Consider the following 16,771-nt stretch of genomic DNA (forward strand, 5'->3'; position numbering starts at 1 on the left):
GTTCCACACACACACACAGGGAGTGCAGTGCCCGGTCTCGAGTTGGTCGGACCCACGGTTGTCCAGAACTGCCACAAAAGGCCCTTTTCATTTGGCGGCCATCTTGAAAAATGGTGGCCATTTAGTTTTTTCAAGTGGACAACGTACTTTTCTGAGAGAGTAGGTTCTGAAGCACTTGTGTACCAAATTTGGTGCTTGTACCATCAAGTGAACGATTCTTATGATATATTGACTTACCTCCACTATGGGGTTGCCATAGCAATGAATTGGCTCATTTGGGCCATGGACAGAGTATTTTGTACAATGGGCTTATTCACACCGCACATATGGTGCTGTTGTTGTTTTTCTCATGCCCATGTATTTTGTTTATGTAAAGAAAACAAATCATGAAAATATATAGTAAAAGCGACTAAAGAATCATAATCGAATTATTGAAAAATGACATTAACATCAATAATTCAATGACAGGATGATCCCTAATGGTCAAAACAATATCAGAAATTAATTTTAAGAGTCAGATTTAGTTGAAATAGACTTATTGTTCCTGTTCTTACTCCTAAAAATGGACAAGTTATGGCCAAGGTCTGTGGAATAGCAAAATGACCTTGACTATGACCTTTCAAGGTCAAAATCACCCCAAATCATCAAAACAATATCAGAAATGAATTCCACACACCACAATTAGTCAAAATGAATGTATTACATGTGCTTAAACACTAAAAAACAAAAAGGTTGGATTTTCATCATAGCCGATGGCGGCCATTTTTGATGTGGCCATTGCGCCATTCGTGGCACTATGGCGGACAAGCACCTCATTGATCTTTCATGTCTAGGGACCCATTGACTTAGTTCAAGTGAGAAATTCCCCCAACACCAAATTGCGATAGGGTCTACAGGCAGGTACTGGACTACAGGACATGCGGACAGATTTACTTTAAAGTAGCTCACCCATTGGCTTTTAACAATCCAGTGTCGACAGACTCGACACACACATATACTACTATACTATAGCATGTATGTATAACTATAGCATGTAATAAAAATAATAATACACTTACATATCAAAGCATGTAACGCACATGTTTATATCAAAGCGTGTGTCCAACATTTCAAATTTAAAAACCTCTCGATTGACAGATCCACACGCAGCTGAATGTCGTTTACACTATACATGCATGTCCATGTTTGTACTAAAATCTAATGCAGGGGATCTTGTAAATAAGAAATACCGTTCTGACAGCAGATCTAATAATGTTATATGTATATAGTCAATTACCAGTGGGCAGTGGTGGAAAGTAACTAAGTACTTTTACTGCATCAGGAATATATTGTTAGTTAATTTGTAAAACATACATTAAGCACTTCAGTTCATACCTAGCCCCGCGAGTCAGAAGTCAGAACCCAATGGTAGTGAAGTTCGAAAGAATGAGCTGACCCAGGGGTCCGCGAGAGGAGCTAGTTCAGACCTAGGCCGATCTTAGCCGCAATTTGCAACTCTAGATTTTTTTACAATCTGTTGAATCTAGAGTTGCAATACCCTCCATCCACTTCCTATTCATGATTTTCGGTTTCTGATCTGCTGGTCTTAAATGACGTTAAACTCACCAACATTGCAGCTGTAGTCCAAGCTTGAATTATCCTCTTTCAATCTGCCGAGCTTGTTTTTCATAAAAATCCCCCGTAGACATGTTATGAGTTACTTTCTGTCCAAAATATTCCAAGAGTGACATTTCCGAGCCGCCATTTGTATTTTTGCAACGTGCCGTAAAACAAGATGTGAGGGGGAGCGCTTGTTTAATAGAATCTTACCTGCGCAGGTAAGACACCCAAAGAAGAGGCAGACACAGTGCGACGCCCCATCACACACAGCCTTCTATTAAACAAGCGCTCCCCCTCACATCTTGTTTTACGGCACGTTGCAAAAATACAAATGGCGGCTCGGAAATGTCACTCTTGGAATATTTTGGACAGAAAGTAACTCATAACATGTCTACGGGGGATTTTTATGAAAAACAAGCTCGGCAGATTGAAAGAGGATAATTCAAGCTTGGACTACAGCTGCAATGTTGGTGAGTTTAACGTCATTTAAGACCAGCAGATCAGAAACCGAAAATCATGAATAGGAAGTGGATGGAGGGTATTGCAACTCTAGATTCAACAGATTGTAAAAAAATCTAGAGTTGCAAATTGCGGCTAGGCCGATCTACAAGCTCGCAACACGTCACGACTCACTTATACTAGCTTGTAGATCTGCTATTTTAAGTATTTTGTACATTTGGGACGTGCACACTGTGAAAATGTATATATCGAGTATATACTTTTGTACTTTAAACGAGTACATTTGTAATACTGGTACTTTTACTTGCATTTCTACATTTGCTAATTTTGCTTAAGTAAGAAATGTGAATACTTTTTCCACTACTGTCTCATCATTGCCGGGTACATGTATCCAGTGTAAGGGGGCTATAGCAGCTAACCATTAGCTATATTTAGCTTATTACCTTGTCATTGTCAAGTCTGGTCTCCAATATTTTGTTGAGCTTCCGCGAAAGCGGGTTATTATTCTGCTGCGAAGGGACGCTGACATTCTGGTTCACACTGTTGGCGTTGTCCATTGACATGTCTGCTTTAATCTCAGACATTGTATAAAACAAACCAAAACAAACCCCTCCACGTCAACCAAAAACAGTCAGGGTGTTTTGGTGCGTCAATAAAATGGTCCGTGTAGATTCAAGGAATAAACGTGACAGTTCCTCCGCGTGGTTATATGTGTCAGTTAAACGGAAAGGTCACTATAGTACTATAACCTAAGGATGATACAGTTGTATTAATCACGAGGGCAATTTGTTGCAGGACTGTAGCCTAGTAGTCCTCAATGTGGGGTCCGGCCGGGGACCCCAGCCCAGGGGTCCATGTGCATGGCAGGCAGTGGGGGTGGCAGGAGCCGGTCCCCGGCAAAATGTGTTAACGTGGCTTCCGCTTCACAATCATCATATTATCCACGTAAGTTTCTTAAACCATAATTTATTTTATAGCCTACTTAGTTTGGCAAAAAAAAAAAAACTAATAGCAGAAACGCCTACGTACACATTTACAATGCTGCACTATGAGCTTATAATTGTAGATCTGAAAAATCATGAACATTTGTGCAAATGTAAACTACCGGTAGGCCTATATATTTTTAAGCAAACATTTTAACACAAATCTTTGCTTCTGGGGGTCCCATTTCACAACATGCACAACATATGTATGTTTTGATTGATTGATTGAAATATTTATTAACAGTTTGTTTGCAGAATTACAGTAGCCTACAATTCAAGCACAACTCAATACAAAGACTATATATTCTACATAATGTGAAATAAGAAATCAAGTAATCAATCAATCACAGCCAAATACATATCATTTTTGGGCTACTTATATGAAGCACGAGAGCCACTATGGGATCATGAATGAATTGTCTTAATTGCGTTTCAAAAACAAAAACAAAATAAAATGACTTTGTCTGGGCAGAGGACAGGGTTGGGCTTTAGGTAGCCCTCCAAGCAGAACCCAAATGCTACTGAAGTTTCTGACATAAGTTTTACGTAGGGTCCCGAAAGGGGCTAGGCTTTAGGCAAACAGCACAACAAACACAACAGACCTAATTAAGCTGATTGTTTAATATACAACAGTAGGCTACGTCACACTACAGTGAATCATGTAAACTATACAAAACTCCACTTTTTACTTGTAAAAATGTGATGTGCGATAAGTTGATTCTGATTCATTCAACAATTAACCAAAGCACAATTGTATTTATATTAAATTAACTAAAATGTACATAGGCTACAGACAGTAGCCTACATAATTTTTTTATCATAAACATAATTAATTTGAGAGAGAGGGGAAGAGAGAGAGAGAGAGAGGGGGGGGGGGTGGTATAGGGTGTGATTGATGGTCCCCCTTTCCAAGCCGTGGCCCCCGGGCCCGCAGTCAGTCGCTCTCTCTCTCTCTCTCTCTCTCTCTCTCTCTCTCTCTCTCTCTCTCTCTCTCTCTCCTCCACTCGCTCCCAACTGGAACGTTAGAGACAACATACACGCTCCTCCGCGGCCACAGACCCAGATCATTTGTCACCTCGTCCCCTAAGTATACATTGTGGAGACAGTGTGTGGAAATCAGTGAACTGGGATTTATTCCACTATCATCTACTATTTACGGACGTTTTCCTGCCGGTTGTTGTGTTTTTTCTTCTTTTCACACGACCGAAAAGTTTGCCTTGGCTTGAGACCACCAGAACAGCAAGAGCAGCGGCACAGCTGGGTCCGCAAATGGAAATACCATCGCAGGAATAAAACAAAAAACCCAACGTTTCTTATTTCTGAGGTCTGTAAGATGTTCCTTTAATATATCTGCATTCAAAGCTGCAAGCGTTTTTTGCTCGTCGTTATAACTCGTCTTGCATGATTCCTCCAAGCCTTAATAATTGGATCAAGACTATCAGATGTATTTTATCGATTGAAAGTAAAAGTCAGACTCGATAAAATCTGATCTATGATAGTCTCGATGCAATCCAAGGCTAGATTCCTCCAGTCCCCCGGTTAAGAATTTCCACAGCAAAGAAAGTATACGGTCCAAGAAGCAGGACGGAGAAATCGATATAAGTCCAGTTGTCAGTAATGAACCGAATAGGTTTAATGGCATTATAATTATGATAAGCACGTCATTGTCACCGCCGCGATCCTAAATTGATTTCAATCGTTTATCGCCATGCATGTCTTCTATAACGTTTATTCGATATTCTTCAATTATTCTGCATAAAAAACGTGCTTACAGATAAAAGAGCCACTATAGGCTATCTTAATAATTTGTTTGACAAAGTGTACGACATTCTAAGCCAACAAGGAATGTCATCGTCATGTGTATTAACAACTGTGACTGCAACAATTTGCAAGTCACATAGTTATTACAACTTATTAATGAAGAACATAATGTTATATTGTTGTCTGCTATAATATTGCTACCCTCTTCCAAGCGTCCAGTTCTTTAACAGAAACAATTAAAGACTTCATTTATTTCCATACAGTGAGTAGCTAGTATGTCTGCACCATTTCCCATAATAGTGAAACCAGATATTCCTCTGTCATTCTCTTTTCCTGCCAGGGAAGCTGGGGTGTCTGACATGTTGAAGACGACCCATGCTGTTCTATATGTGCTCACTCCAGTACACAGTTCCGGCCAGCAGAGCACAGAGCACTGACTCCATCAATCCCTACAACAACCACTGTCAGGCTGACCAGTGACTGCTGCACCGGACACACAGCGTTTAATCGTCTGTGGCCTTGTTGACGACCACCATGGCGTCTAGCCTGACCTGCGCCGGCGTGATATGGGCCCTGCTGTCCCTCCTGTGCGCCGCGGCCTCCTGCGTGGGCTTCTTCATGCCCTACTGGCTGCTGGGCGCGCAGATGGACAAGCCCGTGTCCTTCGGCACGTTCCGCCGCTGCTCCTACCCGGTGCGGGACGAGGAGAGGCAGGCCACGGTGATGCTGGAGCAGTGCGGCCGCTACGCCTCTTTCCAGGGCATCCCGAGTCTGGAGTGGAGGATCTGCACAGTGGTGACGGGCGTGGGCTGCGGCCTGCTGCTCCTGGTGGCCCTCACCGCCCTCATGGGCTGCTGCATCTCCGACCTCATCTCCCGCACCATCGGGCGTGTGGCCGGTGGCATCCAGTTTGTCGGAGGTGGGTTCATTTCCTGTTTTTCTCCTGTATCACCATGTGCGTTTGGACCCGTCTGGCAACCTTCTTGAGTTTACCTTAACCCCAACTTTGTGTTGGTTTCAATCAAAGCCGCAACTTCAAAGTGAAACCCTCGCCTACGATTCTGGCCTTTCACCCTGTAATCCTGCCTTTTCCCTCTGTGCTGTGTTGGTGAGGGAACAATCACAAGAAGCTTGTATTTAGTGAGGTTGTAATGGAGGCGTATGAAAAAACACTGTAATTCCAAGCTCATTCTAGTAGGCCTATACATTACTGCATTCTCACCGGCTCTGTGCACTGCGTTGGCAGCACCCAGGTGTTTGATGTGCCATCGTACCCCATCTCTTGTACCGGTATTTAACTTTTTTTGTTTATTTACATGTGGAAATGGAGCATACTTCTATGTATGTACTGCATTGGCTAGTTTGCACATGTGTTCTGTTGGTTTTGTACAGTGTGTGTGTGTCCTCGTGGGACGTGAGGTCTGCGTGAAGGATTCCAACTAAGGCAAGCTGTGCTGCTCGCAGTGCTCGGGGCTCAGCATGTGTTTCTTCTCTTTCTTGCCCTAGTTTAAGAAGCTGCGGCGCTTGAGCCCTCTCATTAACTCCAAAACGTTTGCTCGCATACTGTGGTACACCGCTCTGCTATTTACAATTCTCGTCGATTTTCGGCTCAGCTCTGGCGAGCAAAGTGACATAAAGGCAGGTTGCAGGCAGATGTGACAGAGCTGCCGGGCTTTTAAAGATGGATAAGCCGCTGCAGAGGTTCCATCACAGCCCGTCTTATCCCACTTCTGACGGTTTAGTCACTTGGCACATCAGGCACATACTGTTGTACACATTAAAGTCGTGCCAGGTAAATGCTGTCTGGTTTGTATAGAACTGTACACGTTTATGTAGTCCCTCTGACTCAAAAAACTGCTCAGTATGTGGTTACATGATTAGAAAAGAAGGTAATCTGTCTGTCTCCTTGCAGGCGCACGTGTCCTTCCTCATCACAAGTGCACAAAGTCCTTCAAAAATTGAGAATAGCACATCTGCAAGCTCAATCGCAACACGTTTAGCGTGTAGAACGGCTATTTTTAACTACTGACAATACATTGAAGTATTAATAGGACATAAGTGGTTAAGGATGAGCAATAAAAAGATGAATATGGAGATAGAAGGTTTCTACCCTACAGCATCTGCAGTACGTCACACCATTTCCAAAGAATTACAACAAATTTACCAATTGGGAATAAAGTGAAAACCTTAACAGAATATAAATCGTTTTGGGATTAACCCATACATACATTTTGTCACACCATCACTAAACACGGGTATATTTTACCCAATGTTAAATATTCCATAAAAATACTCATAAAAATATATTGAAGTACAGCAATACATGGCAACTTTAGGTACGGTGAAAAACGTGGGTATTTCTTTTTTATATTCCTAAAAATATAATGGACCTCCTTTGGTCCACCCATTCCTGGGACATGTGGGAATGGTCCAGTGGGGGGAAAGCCCATTGTGGGTGTGTGGGATGTTTCTCTGTCACTAAACACAGGTGAAATTCATCCGTGTTTAGTGTTCTACGGTTAATAATAAAGTGACAACTTTTTATCACATTCTGCGGTTGGATACAGTACAGAATGGAGAGAGAAAAGTAACTTTTCTGCTGTGAATCTGGAGACCACACTGGTGCTGAGGCTGGTGTTCCCTCCTTGTTAAACCAAGATAACGTCACAGAGAAGAAACAGTAATGATCCATGAGGGTGAAACCAAACTGTTTGCAAGGAGAAGATGATGATGATGTGACTAACCACCTCTTAGCCGTTCACGGGAACAGAGACATTGAGTCTCGGTTGGTGCAGCAGCAGTGCGTGATGAGAATTTAACAGAAGTAAAAGGATCCCTGTTGTGATTCGTCTGAGGCCAAGTGTCTTCCTCCTTTGTGTTCGCATCCACTCCTATTGTTGTCCACTAATGGCCTAATCAAGAGTGTCCTGCCCGGGAAGGCCTTTGGCAGCGGGTTGTCACCAGTGAAAGAGCTGCCCTCGATCTGCCTCTATTCAATCTTTGTAGAGCAGTGGTTCTCAAAGTTGGGTCCGGGAACACCCAGGAGTGCCAGGGGATTTCTAGTAGATTAGCACTTAAGCTACATTTTTATTGTTCAGCCTCGTGAGCTTGTAGACCTGTTATTTTTGGACAATTCACAAATCTACTCTTATGGGGGTCCCTGGCTGCAGTGGCTGACTGGCTGGCACAAAATCTTTTCAATTGAGGGTCTGCTACCAAATACAAATACATTTTGGGGCCCTTCTTAACATGTAAATGTTTAAGAATAACTTATAAGGAGGACACATAGGAGGAAAAGGGGAAGACAAAACCATTGTCAGAGAGATCCTAGACAAGCCTGGGTCAATAGGGTTCCAAAGACATTGCATGTCAGGTGTAATAAGAGGACTGCATATGATACGAGTCACCTCAACTTTTGTTCTCGATAATTTAATTACATCCCGCAATTGACATGTATGTGGGACAGAGGATTAAGACTTTTTAGAGAGCTTTGTCCATCCATCTTCTATCCATAAGTCACCAAATCTCTGCGTGTCAGGCATAACTTGGAGGGTGATAGGAGTGTGTGCCTCATAAGATCCCTTGATGGATGGAGTGCATCGAAAGGCAATTGCGGGGGGGACGGGACGGGGAGACTACGGTTTCTAAGAACTGAAAAAGCATGTATGCTGAGTGGCCTGAACTCTGGTCCATCTGACTGAGGGGGAGACAGAGGTTCTGGGCTTCCTGAAGGCTTGACTGATGGGCAGGGCTTCCTGATAGGCCAGACAGAACCTGAAGCCTGACTTCACAATGTGAAGCCAGGCTTCAGGTTCACAGATCTTCACATGACATTTGTGCCAGGCTTTGCATAATGTTTAAGCCAGGTTTCGCATGACGTTTGTGCAAAGCTTTGTTGTCCCGGCGCCCAACGACCGCCATCCTATAATGGCTTCAAACTTGCCAAACTCGCCAATACTCAATGGTGCATTCACACGGTACGGTAAGGTATTTTGCCTCAGTCTGAAACAACAGATGGGTCATATATTGTTAAAAGAGTAGCAGATTGACCCAGGTCACCAGATGGGCTCTGGGATCGGTCTCAGTTTGTGTTGTAAAAAGTACCACACACTCTTTAATTTAGGTTCAGTAATATGACTGAGAGGCTGTCAATTAGACACATTTAACCACACTATATACTTAGTTGGCCGGGGTCCCCCAAGGCTCTATATTTGTTCCTTTCATTTCTACCCTCTATACTCCAAATCTTTGCACCAAAAATAGCCGACATACATCTGCTAAAATAAGATCCTCATCCGCCAGATGAGGTTAAATTAATGCAATGACAAAAAAGTATTTCATTGGCTGCTAATCCATATAACCTTTCTTTAATATGCTTCAGTGCAATCGTGTGAGTGTCAACAGTCCACTCACTGTCCAGTTGTATTCACTCTTAGGTTTTGACAGGAGCCAAGACGAGAGGTATGGACAAGTGCTGCCGCAGAAAACACTTACCAGCTATTAGTTGTTTTAGCAGAGCTCTCGCTGTTGGAATGTTGATAGTGGCTTTCACGGAGGCCTCTCAGAGAATTTACAAGCAGAAATAGAAAAGCTCTAAAGTAGCTCTATTATCCCTAGAGTGACCTACAGTACAGTACAGTAGAGCACTGAATGCTGATCATATGCTCTTGTGGCCCAGTGAAAATAAAATATACCACTTTTGGTGTCTGCTACTGTACCTCCATAGCTGAAAGTTAAACGCCACAAGTGAACGGGGAAAAAAAGAGAAGCGAAAAGGACGTGTAGATGGCCCGTCATTATGCGCACGGCTTCCGCAACAGTGCCAGGGGCTCTCTGGCACAGGAATGTCTGCTGTCCTGTTGGAAAGCCATACAGTACACCGCCACAGCCAGGAGCTTTGTCCTTGTGTCGGCTTGGCGAGCTCTTTGTCCGGCTGGACCTAACCCAGACCCAGAATGTGTGCTTCCACTCCCCTCCTACCAAATCAGCGGCACTCATTTTCCAGAGGTACAACAAAACAAAATGGGAGCCATATGAGCGGTGCATCGGAGCAGAACACTGGGCTCCAGCGGAGAATGGTTTCTGCTTCTTTGAACAATGTTGTCTTGTCACATCCACCGATTCGATGTGTGCCAGGTCAATGGCGGCTCCCTGTTGAGTTACCTCTGAACAACGGCTCAATATTCCATCCTGTCGCAGGGTCCTCTTTTACACTTGAAGCACCCGGAGGAGCCATCTGTATGCCAGCCTCTATTCTGGCCTGTCAGGCTGATATGATGGGGTTATGGACTCTGCCACCTCCCCTGCCATGTAGTCACTGCATAAAACCAATGAGATGGCACAAGCCTGCATGTTAGGGTGCGGATCGACTGGTCACATTGCTGCAGACAAGGAGCCTCATGTATATAATGATGTTTAGATTGCCATCTTGACCTTTGTTGTGTATGTTTACCTGTGAGGTTGATTGATAATCTTCTAAAGTGTGCTGTGTTGCTACAAAGCACATCACAGACACAAACATGTTTGGGTATTTGGGGGTGTGATAAAATCTGCCATTGTCTTGGAGGTGCAAACAACACAGCTATCACCATTTCATTTGTGAGAGAAATCGTATACAGTATTTACATATACAGTTATTTATTTAACAAATTGTGGTGCAGGGACCTGCAACAACCACTATCTTTACAAAATGCTCCCGAGCCACAAAAAGGAGTTAAATCCATTCAAGTTTGCACCTCCAACACACTTACACTGCATGCCTTTACATGGGCTGTACACAATATTGTCTATTAACACTACAATTTCTCCTTTGCTCTCGTCCTATATCCTTCCGTCCCACCCCACCTCTGTTCTGTTGCTGCCCCTGTCATCTAGGCCTTATTGTGGTCGCCTAGTCTCTATTTCCGGCCCATTTCACCTTTCCCCTAATTCCATGGTGTGTCTGTCCACCCCTCTCCTTCCTTAACCCTTTCTGTTAACCATCTCCTCGCCTCCCTCCTGGGCACGAGGGAGCCATCTGAAGAAGCAGCTGATTGGGCTGAAGCTCAGTGACCCAGGGCCAGGGGGCTGGGCTGAAAGAGACAGAATGTGAGGGAGAAAACAGAATGAGGCAGAGAGAGAGAGAGAGACTGGACGGAAACTGCAGCTTCAGCTGGGATTTCGTTTGGTCAAACAGGAAGTCTGGGGAAGCAAAGGGCAGACAGGGAGGGATATTTAACTCTCTTGTTCCGTTAAGTCATTGTTTTTCCAGGCCTGCTGCATGCGAGGAGCTCTTTTGTCACCAACGGAACAGGGCCTGTTCCAAAAAAGATAAAGCGTGTCCAGGCGTCTCCAGCAGAGCCTGGAATTAATGTATCTATTAAAGCAACGAGTCCTGTCAGTTGAAGGAAGTTCATAGCATTTCGGGGTGCTGAAGTAATACCTATTTTTGTTGTTTTTCTTGTAAGATCACTTAGACTGCCTGAGTTTTTCCAATCCTGGTTTACTGTATATAGAGCGCATAGAATCAGGACACAGAAGAAATTCCCCCAGGTGAATCATTACACAGCGTCCTGCCATTTCTGCTGACAGGCCAGGCCTGTGTTCTTGTTCTCAATCATAAAACGGGCGAGTGTGTGTAGGTGACGGCTGACGGGAGGAGTTGAAACAGATGCCTAGCCGATGACTCGAGTGGCCACTTTTGGCGTATCGCCGGTGACTTGGTTCTGACACAGTGCTGTTGAGGGCATGTTTGTTTGCCAGTGTCTCGGGGCTGTACTTACACACTGTACTTAGAGATGAGGTCAGAATTGATAACGACGTTGTTCACAGTCCAACTATGGCAACACTTCATTAGGTGGCATTTAAATGCCAGGAAGTGATGACAAAGAGGCTAATAACTCTTTCAGGTGGAAATACCTATAATGACACATTGACATTATTTCTCTGGTAGGTACTGTATGGCTTACATTCATTACAGAAACAGTGTGCCTTTGGGGCATTTTACGGGGGTATTTCTTGTATTCCTTACAAATGGCAAATTTCCACATGCAGTATATTTTTTTACTCTAAAAGTGAATAGAGGATAGGGGAAGAAAAAAAACTATTTATTTCCATTGTTTTTCCGTGCTGCTGTGTTGAATTATAACGGAACGAAGACGGAGAGTCAATGTTCGACCTATTGTACGTCTCTCGGAGCGGCGGAGGGCCCGAGTCTGCCTAAAAAACTAATCAGTATGGATGGAATGGATCGGCACTGATCCCTTAGGGATAAACCAGTGTGCTCAGTATTCAAACACAGTTTTACGGTATTGGAGACAATGTTGGCTGTAAGACTACAGTTTAGGCCTAATTATGGCCTGATCTTCCTAGAGAGAGGGGGCGGCATGAGGTCGATACTCCTTTTCTGCTACCGTCTCATAGGTCAGATAGCAGGCCAACTGGACTGGATGTACGGAGACAGGAGATGTGCAAATCAAATGTCCATGCACGATGACAGGGAGAAGGAGGAGCTATTTTCAGCATTCACTGAAAGAATCCACAGCTACTGGCTGGATTAAGTTACCTCAGCCTTATCCTATAGATCACAGCCTGTGGGTCGGGTGGAAGGGGGGGGGTGTCCCCAGATGACAGTGAATTAAGTGACAATTTTTTAATATATACAGTATATAATAAAAAAAATGTAATGAAAAAAGCCCATTGCTGGCCCGGGCAGATAGTGTAGCAGTCCGAGCTACAGCCTGACAGCGTGTCGCGGGTTCGACTCCCGTTCCTGACGACCTTTGCTGCGTGTCACTTCCCATTTCCTACTGTACTCTCTAGGTCGTCCTCAGACGAGCCTTCCATCGTCGCCTCCAGTCATCCCGGTTCTCCATACATCCGGCCAGCTCGTTGGTGCTTTGCGCTCCTGCATCTTTCTTTTTTTTTTTTTTTTTTTTTTGCGGCTTATGCCTTTTATTGATTTTTGAAGGGACAGACAGTAGGCTGACAGGAAACGGGAGAGAGATGGGGGGATGACATGCAGTAAATGCCGTGTCGGGTCCGGGAGTCGAACCCGCGGCACACTGCGACTGGATTGCCAGTCCGGTGCCCAGACCGTTACGCTACGGCCTGGGCCTCCTGCATCTTTCTTGAGTACATCCACATAATATGTTAGTATGGGGCGTCCTCGTGACCGGTGCCCATGTGTTGGTTCCCACAGCACCAGTTTGCTGGCTGGGAGTTCTCTTGGTGTCTTTGGCAGTGTCCTGCGAGTCACATTCTCCTGGCTGCTAATTTGTCGCTCACCCTGAATATTCCGGCATACAGATTCTCGTTGGTAACATGTGTGTACTCTTGCTGATGTTGAGCACTAATGAATACTAATGAATTGAACACTATCCAATAAAGGCAGAAAAAGACCAAAAATATATATTTAAAAAAAAGAGCCCATTGCTCCATCAAAAGTCATCAACAAACTATACTATAAAAAGTAAGTCTGTCTGTCTGTCTGTCTGTCTGTCTGTCTGTCTGTCTGTCTGTCTGTCTGTCTGTCTGTCTGTCTGTCTGTCTGTCTGTCTGTCTGTCTGTCTGTCTGTCTGTCTGTCTGTCTGTCTGTCTGTCTGTCTGTCTGTCTGTCTGTCTGTCTGTCTGTCTGTCTGTCTGTCTGTCTGTCTGTCTGTCTGTCTGTCTGTCCTGTTCACAGACTGTGGTGTAGAGTTACGATGAAGCTTGATTTATACTTAGCTGCAAGCCGATGTTATGTGCCAAACATAGTTGATCTACAACGCGATGCATTGCATATTTTTCTGGCCCACACGCTACTATGTATGAATTAAACATATTGCATCAGGTGTGAGTGCCACTCCTGCTTTCAGAATGCACGACTTTGCGGCAGCCATAGTTTAATGGCTGTCTGAAAGGACGTCTGGGAATCAGAAGGTCTCTGGTTCGCCCCCAAGCCCTGGGAAGTGTCCCTCGTAACGCCTAACTGCTCCCCAGGCGCTGTGTTAATAGCGGCCTCTGCTCCTAATAGTTAGGATGGGTAAATTTATATTGCTGAGAACAAATTTCACGTATGTGAAAAATGTACAGTGAAAACATACAGAGTGGGGGCTAAATTATTTATTTGTTGTATTGATCGGACATGTAGGTGATAGGAATCCATCAGGATAAGCATTGTTCAGGTCAGCTTCTGATCTCGGCCCTCCCATTCGCAGCTTTGATTGGTGGCACTCACTTCTGTCATTCAATTAGATTTTCACACCACCCTGTCGCCTTATCATCCCGTGGCAGTGGAAGGCAATTGAATTAGGAGTTGGGCGTATAGACAAACACTGCCGATGATAGATAAGGGGCAGAGAATACGTCTGCCTGTGACTCAGCATAGACAGGGTCACCTCACCAGGCAACTGTAGAAAGGAGCCATCCATTTTAACCACTTAAAAACCCTACCACAATCCGTGGGTCAATGACCACTGGCAAAACACTATGATTTTAATGATAATATAACATTAATAAGAATAAGAAAGTAATAATAATAATAAAATACTAGACATGGTATGTTTTTTAAGATTGAAAAGTTAGTTTTTACTGTGATATCAATGAATCACTACTATGTGGTTCCATTGATCCAAACTGGAACACGATCAATTGATCAATAAACGCAGCTCATCTGACCATGGCAGCCTTGAGTCCCCCAGGGGTCTAATGGCGCTTTTCCCCCCTCTACACTAAAAATATCGTAATGAAAATAGCCAATCTACAATCTCACGCATAGAGGCTATGTGCGTGACACCATCGTACCTGGAGATTATGTGGGAGTGCCTACTGAGTGGCAAAAAAAAACGACTTTCTTTTTGTGTCTTTTTGAGTTTTTGTGTCATGAAACTCCACCATAGACATGATCTGAGACAGATATGAGCTACTTAAGTTTCTATCAAGGACTTCCGTGCAGGTGTTTGGAAGAGCTCAATAATGCAACGTCCTGCTGCCTCCTGCATTATGTGAGATTTAGTGTGATGCATGTGCATGCTCTCTTTTAGAGACGCTAGGGTACATGTGGTTAACCACTGGTTGAGACACCGGTAGCACAACGTTGAAGTGAAAGAAAGGACAGGTGAAGGTGACTGTAGAGACCTTTTGTTCTTTGTGGTGGTTGACTGAGAGTACCTTTTTCCAACTGACTGGCTTTGTACAGCAAACTTGACCAAAAAAGGGAAATGAGGAATGTCCAGGCGAAGAATTAAAGTTGAACTCAAAAGGTTTATTTGAAAACAAAAATAAAGATACTTTTAGCATATAACTGTAACTGAGAATAGAAGGAGGTGTAGAACAAAAACCAGACGTAAAAAACTGTGAACCTCCAATCAACAACACCTGGCCCTCTGATGGCCAGGTCATTTATGTCCTCTCTGCCCTGTCTGTAGGGGGTGACAAAGCACACTAACAGGAATGTTAGACATGGCATGATGGCCCATACATGATGTGATGGCCTATAGTAGATCGGCTCCTACACACCGGCCCCAATTGTATGGTGTGTATAACTAAATACAATTTATTAATACAAAGTAATGAATGGAGCCGATTCTTCATATTGTGTCGAAATAGAAAATGACTTAACTTAAAAAATGTCTACTGGGGACAGGAGTCGTCTTCAAGCAGCAGACATAGTTTTGTGATGGGTCGTTCAAGAACACTGGTTTGGGTCTTGATCTTCACAGAACGAACTAGGCCTTTGGCATCTGGCATGGTTTCCATCACTCTTCCCAGAATCCATGACCCTCGGGGTGCTGTCGAGTCGACAATCATAACGATGTCACCCGTCTGAATATTTTTCTTCTTACTTGTCCATTTTTGTCGCTCCTGCAACAATGGCAAGTATTCTTGGGTCCACCTTTTCCAAAACAAGTCAGCCATATACTGAGCTTGTCTCCATCGGCGTTTGATGTACATGTCAGACTTTTGAAAGACCCCCGGTGGTAGAATGGGTTTAGACCTCAAGGTCAGGATGTGGCTGGGTGTCAGTGCCTCCAGATCGTGTGGGTCGGATGACATGGTGGTGATGGGCCGACTGTTGAGAATCGCTTCTACCTCGCACAGGATGGTAAACAGGCCTTCATCATCAAGCACTTGCTGGTGCAAAACTGATAATAGGACTTTTCTCACCATTCTGATGAGCCTTTCCCACACTCCACCGTGGTGTGATGCTGATGGGGGGTTGAAAGTCCACTTGATGCCATCTTTCAATAAAGAATTCCTCAGTTTGTCCTGGTTCAGATTCATTAGGGCTTCACGTAGTTCTTTCTTTGCACCGACCAGATTAGTGCCATTGTCTGAACGGATGTGAGATACTTGACCTCTCCGACATATGAATCTCCGAATGGCATGTACACAAGAGTCTGTGTCTAAGGAGTATGCCATCTCTAAATGCACTGCCCTACTGGTCATACAGGTAAAGATCACTCCATACCGCTTGACAAGGCTTCTTGCTCTTTTTACTTGGATTGGTCCAAAGTAATCCATTCCAACATTTGTAAAGGGTGGCAGATCAGGAATTAGTCGTTCTTGGGGCAGGTCTGCCATTTTCTGTACTTTGGTCCTTCCTGCTACACGTCTGCACACAGTGCACTTGGTGATCACCTTTCTTGCTGCTGAGTTTGCATTTGTGATCCAGTACTTCTTACGAAGCTCAGACATCATGTGATTTCTTCCACTGTGGCCTGTGCACTCATGTATGTGACGTAGTATCAGAGTAGAGATTGGGTGATTTTTGTGCAGGATGATGGGATGTTTTACCTGTTGGGGCATGGCTGCACGGTTGAGACGTCCACCAACTCTTAATAAGCCATTATCCAACACTGGATCCAACTTGAATATGCAGCTTGTTTTTTGCACACAAGATGGTGCCATTTGCAACTTTGCCAATTCTTCAGGGAATGTTTGACTCTGGCTAATTCCAATGATGACTTTTTCAGCCTCTTCCATGTCATCTACAGTGATGTTCTGACCGC

The 16,771-nt window shown here is 44.1% G+C and overlaps 2 protein-coding genes across 3 annotated transcripts in view; one reads left to right on the plus strand and one right to left on the minus strand.

The window, feature by feature from the left end:
• Positions 1-2,731, minus strand: part of cog6 (component of oligomeric golgi complex 6) — a 55,385-nt gene extending 52,654 nt beyond the window's left edge. Inside the window, exon 1 of one of the 2 annotated variants that reach the window (XM_083772965.1) lies at positions 2,502-2,731. In XM_083772965.1, the coding sequence (XP_083629091.1) occupies positions 2,502-2,642 (141 nt within the window). In that variant the 5' untranslated portion in view covers positions 2,643-2,731. The remainder of the gene's footprint in view (positions 1-2,501) is intronic. The other variant, XM_083772964.1, reaches the window with a different exon arrangement.
• Positions 2,732-4,058: 1,327 nt separating this feature from the next.
• Positions 4,059-16,771, plus strand: part of LOC310864911 (LHFPL tetraspan subfamily member 6 protein) — a 70,279-nt gene continuing 57,566 nt past the window's right edge. Inside the window, exons 1-2 of the mRNA XM_083773743.1 lie at positions 4,059-4,365; positions 5,143-5,721. Coding sequence (XP_083629869.1) covers positions 5,337-5,721 — 385 coding nt within the window. The 5' untranslated portion in view covers positions 4,059-4,365; positions 5,143-5,336. The remainder of the gene's footprint in view (positions 4,366-5,142; positions 5,722-16,771) is intronic.

The sequence above is a fragment of the Protomyctophum parallelum genome (assembly GCF_964188405.1).
Source record: "Protomyctophum parallelum genome assembly, chromosome: 9".
NCBI lineage: Eukaryota > Metazoa > Chordata > Actinopteri > Myctophiformes > Myctophidae > Protomyctophum > Protomyctophum parallelum.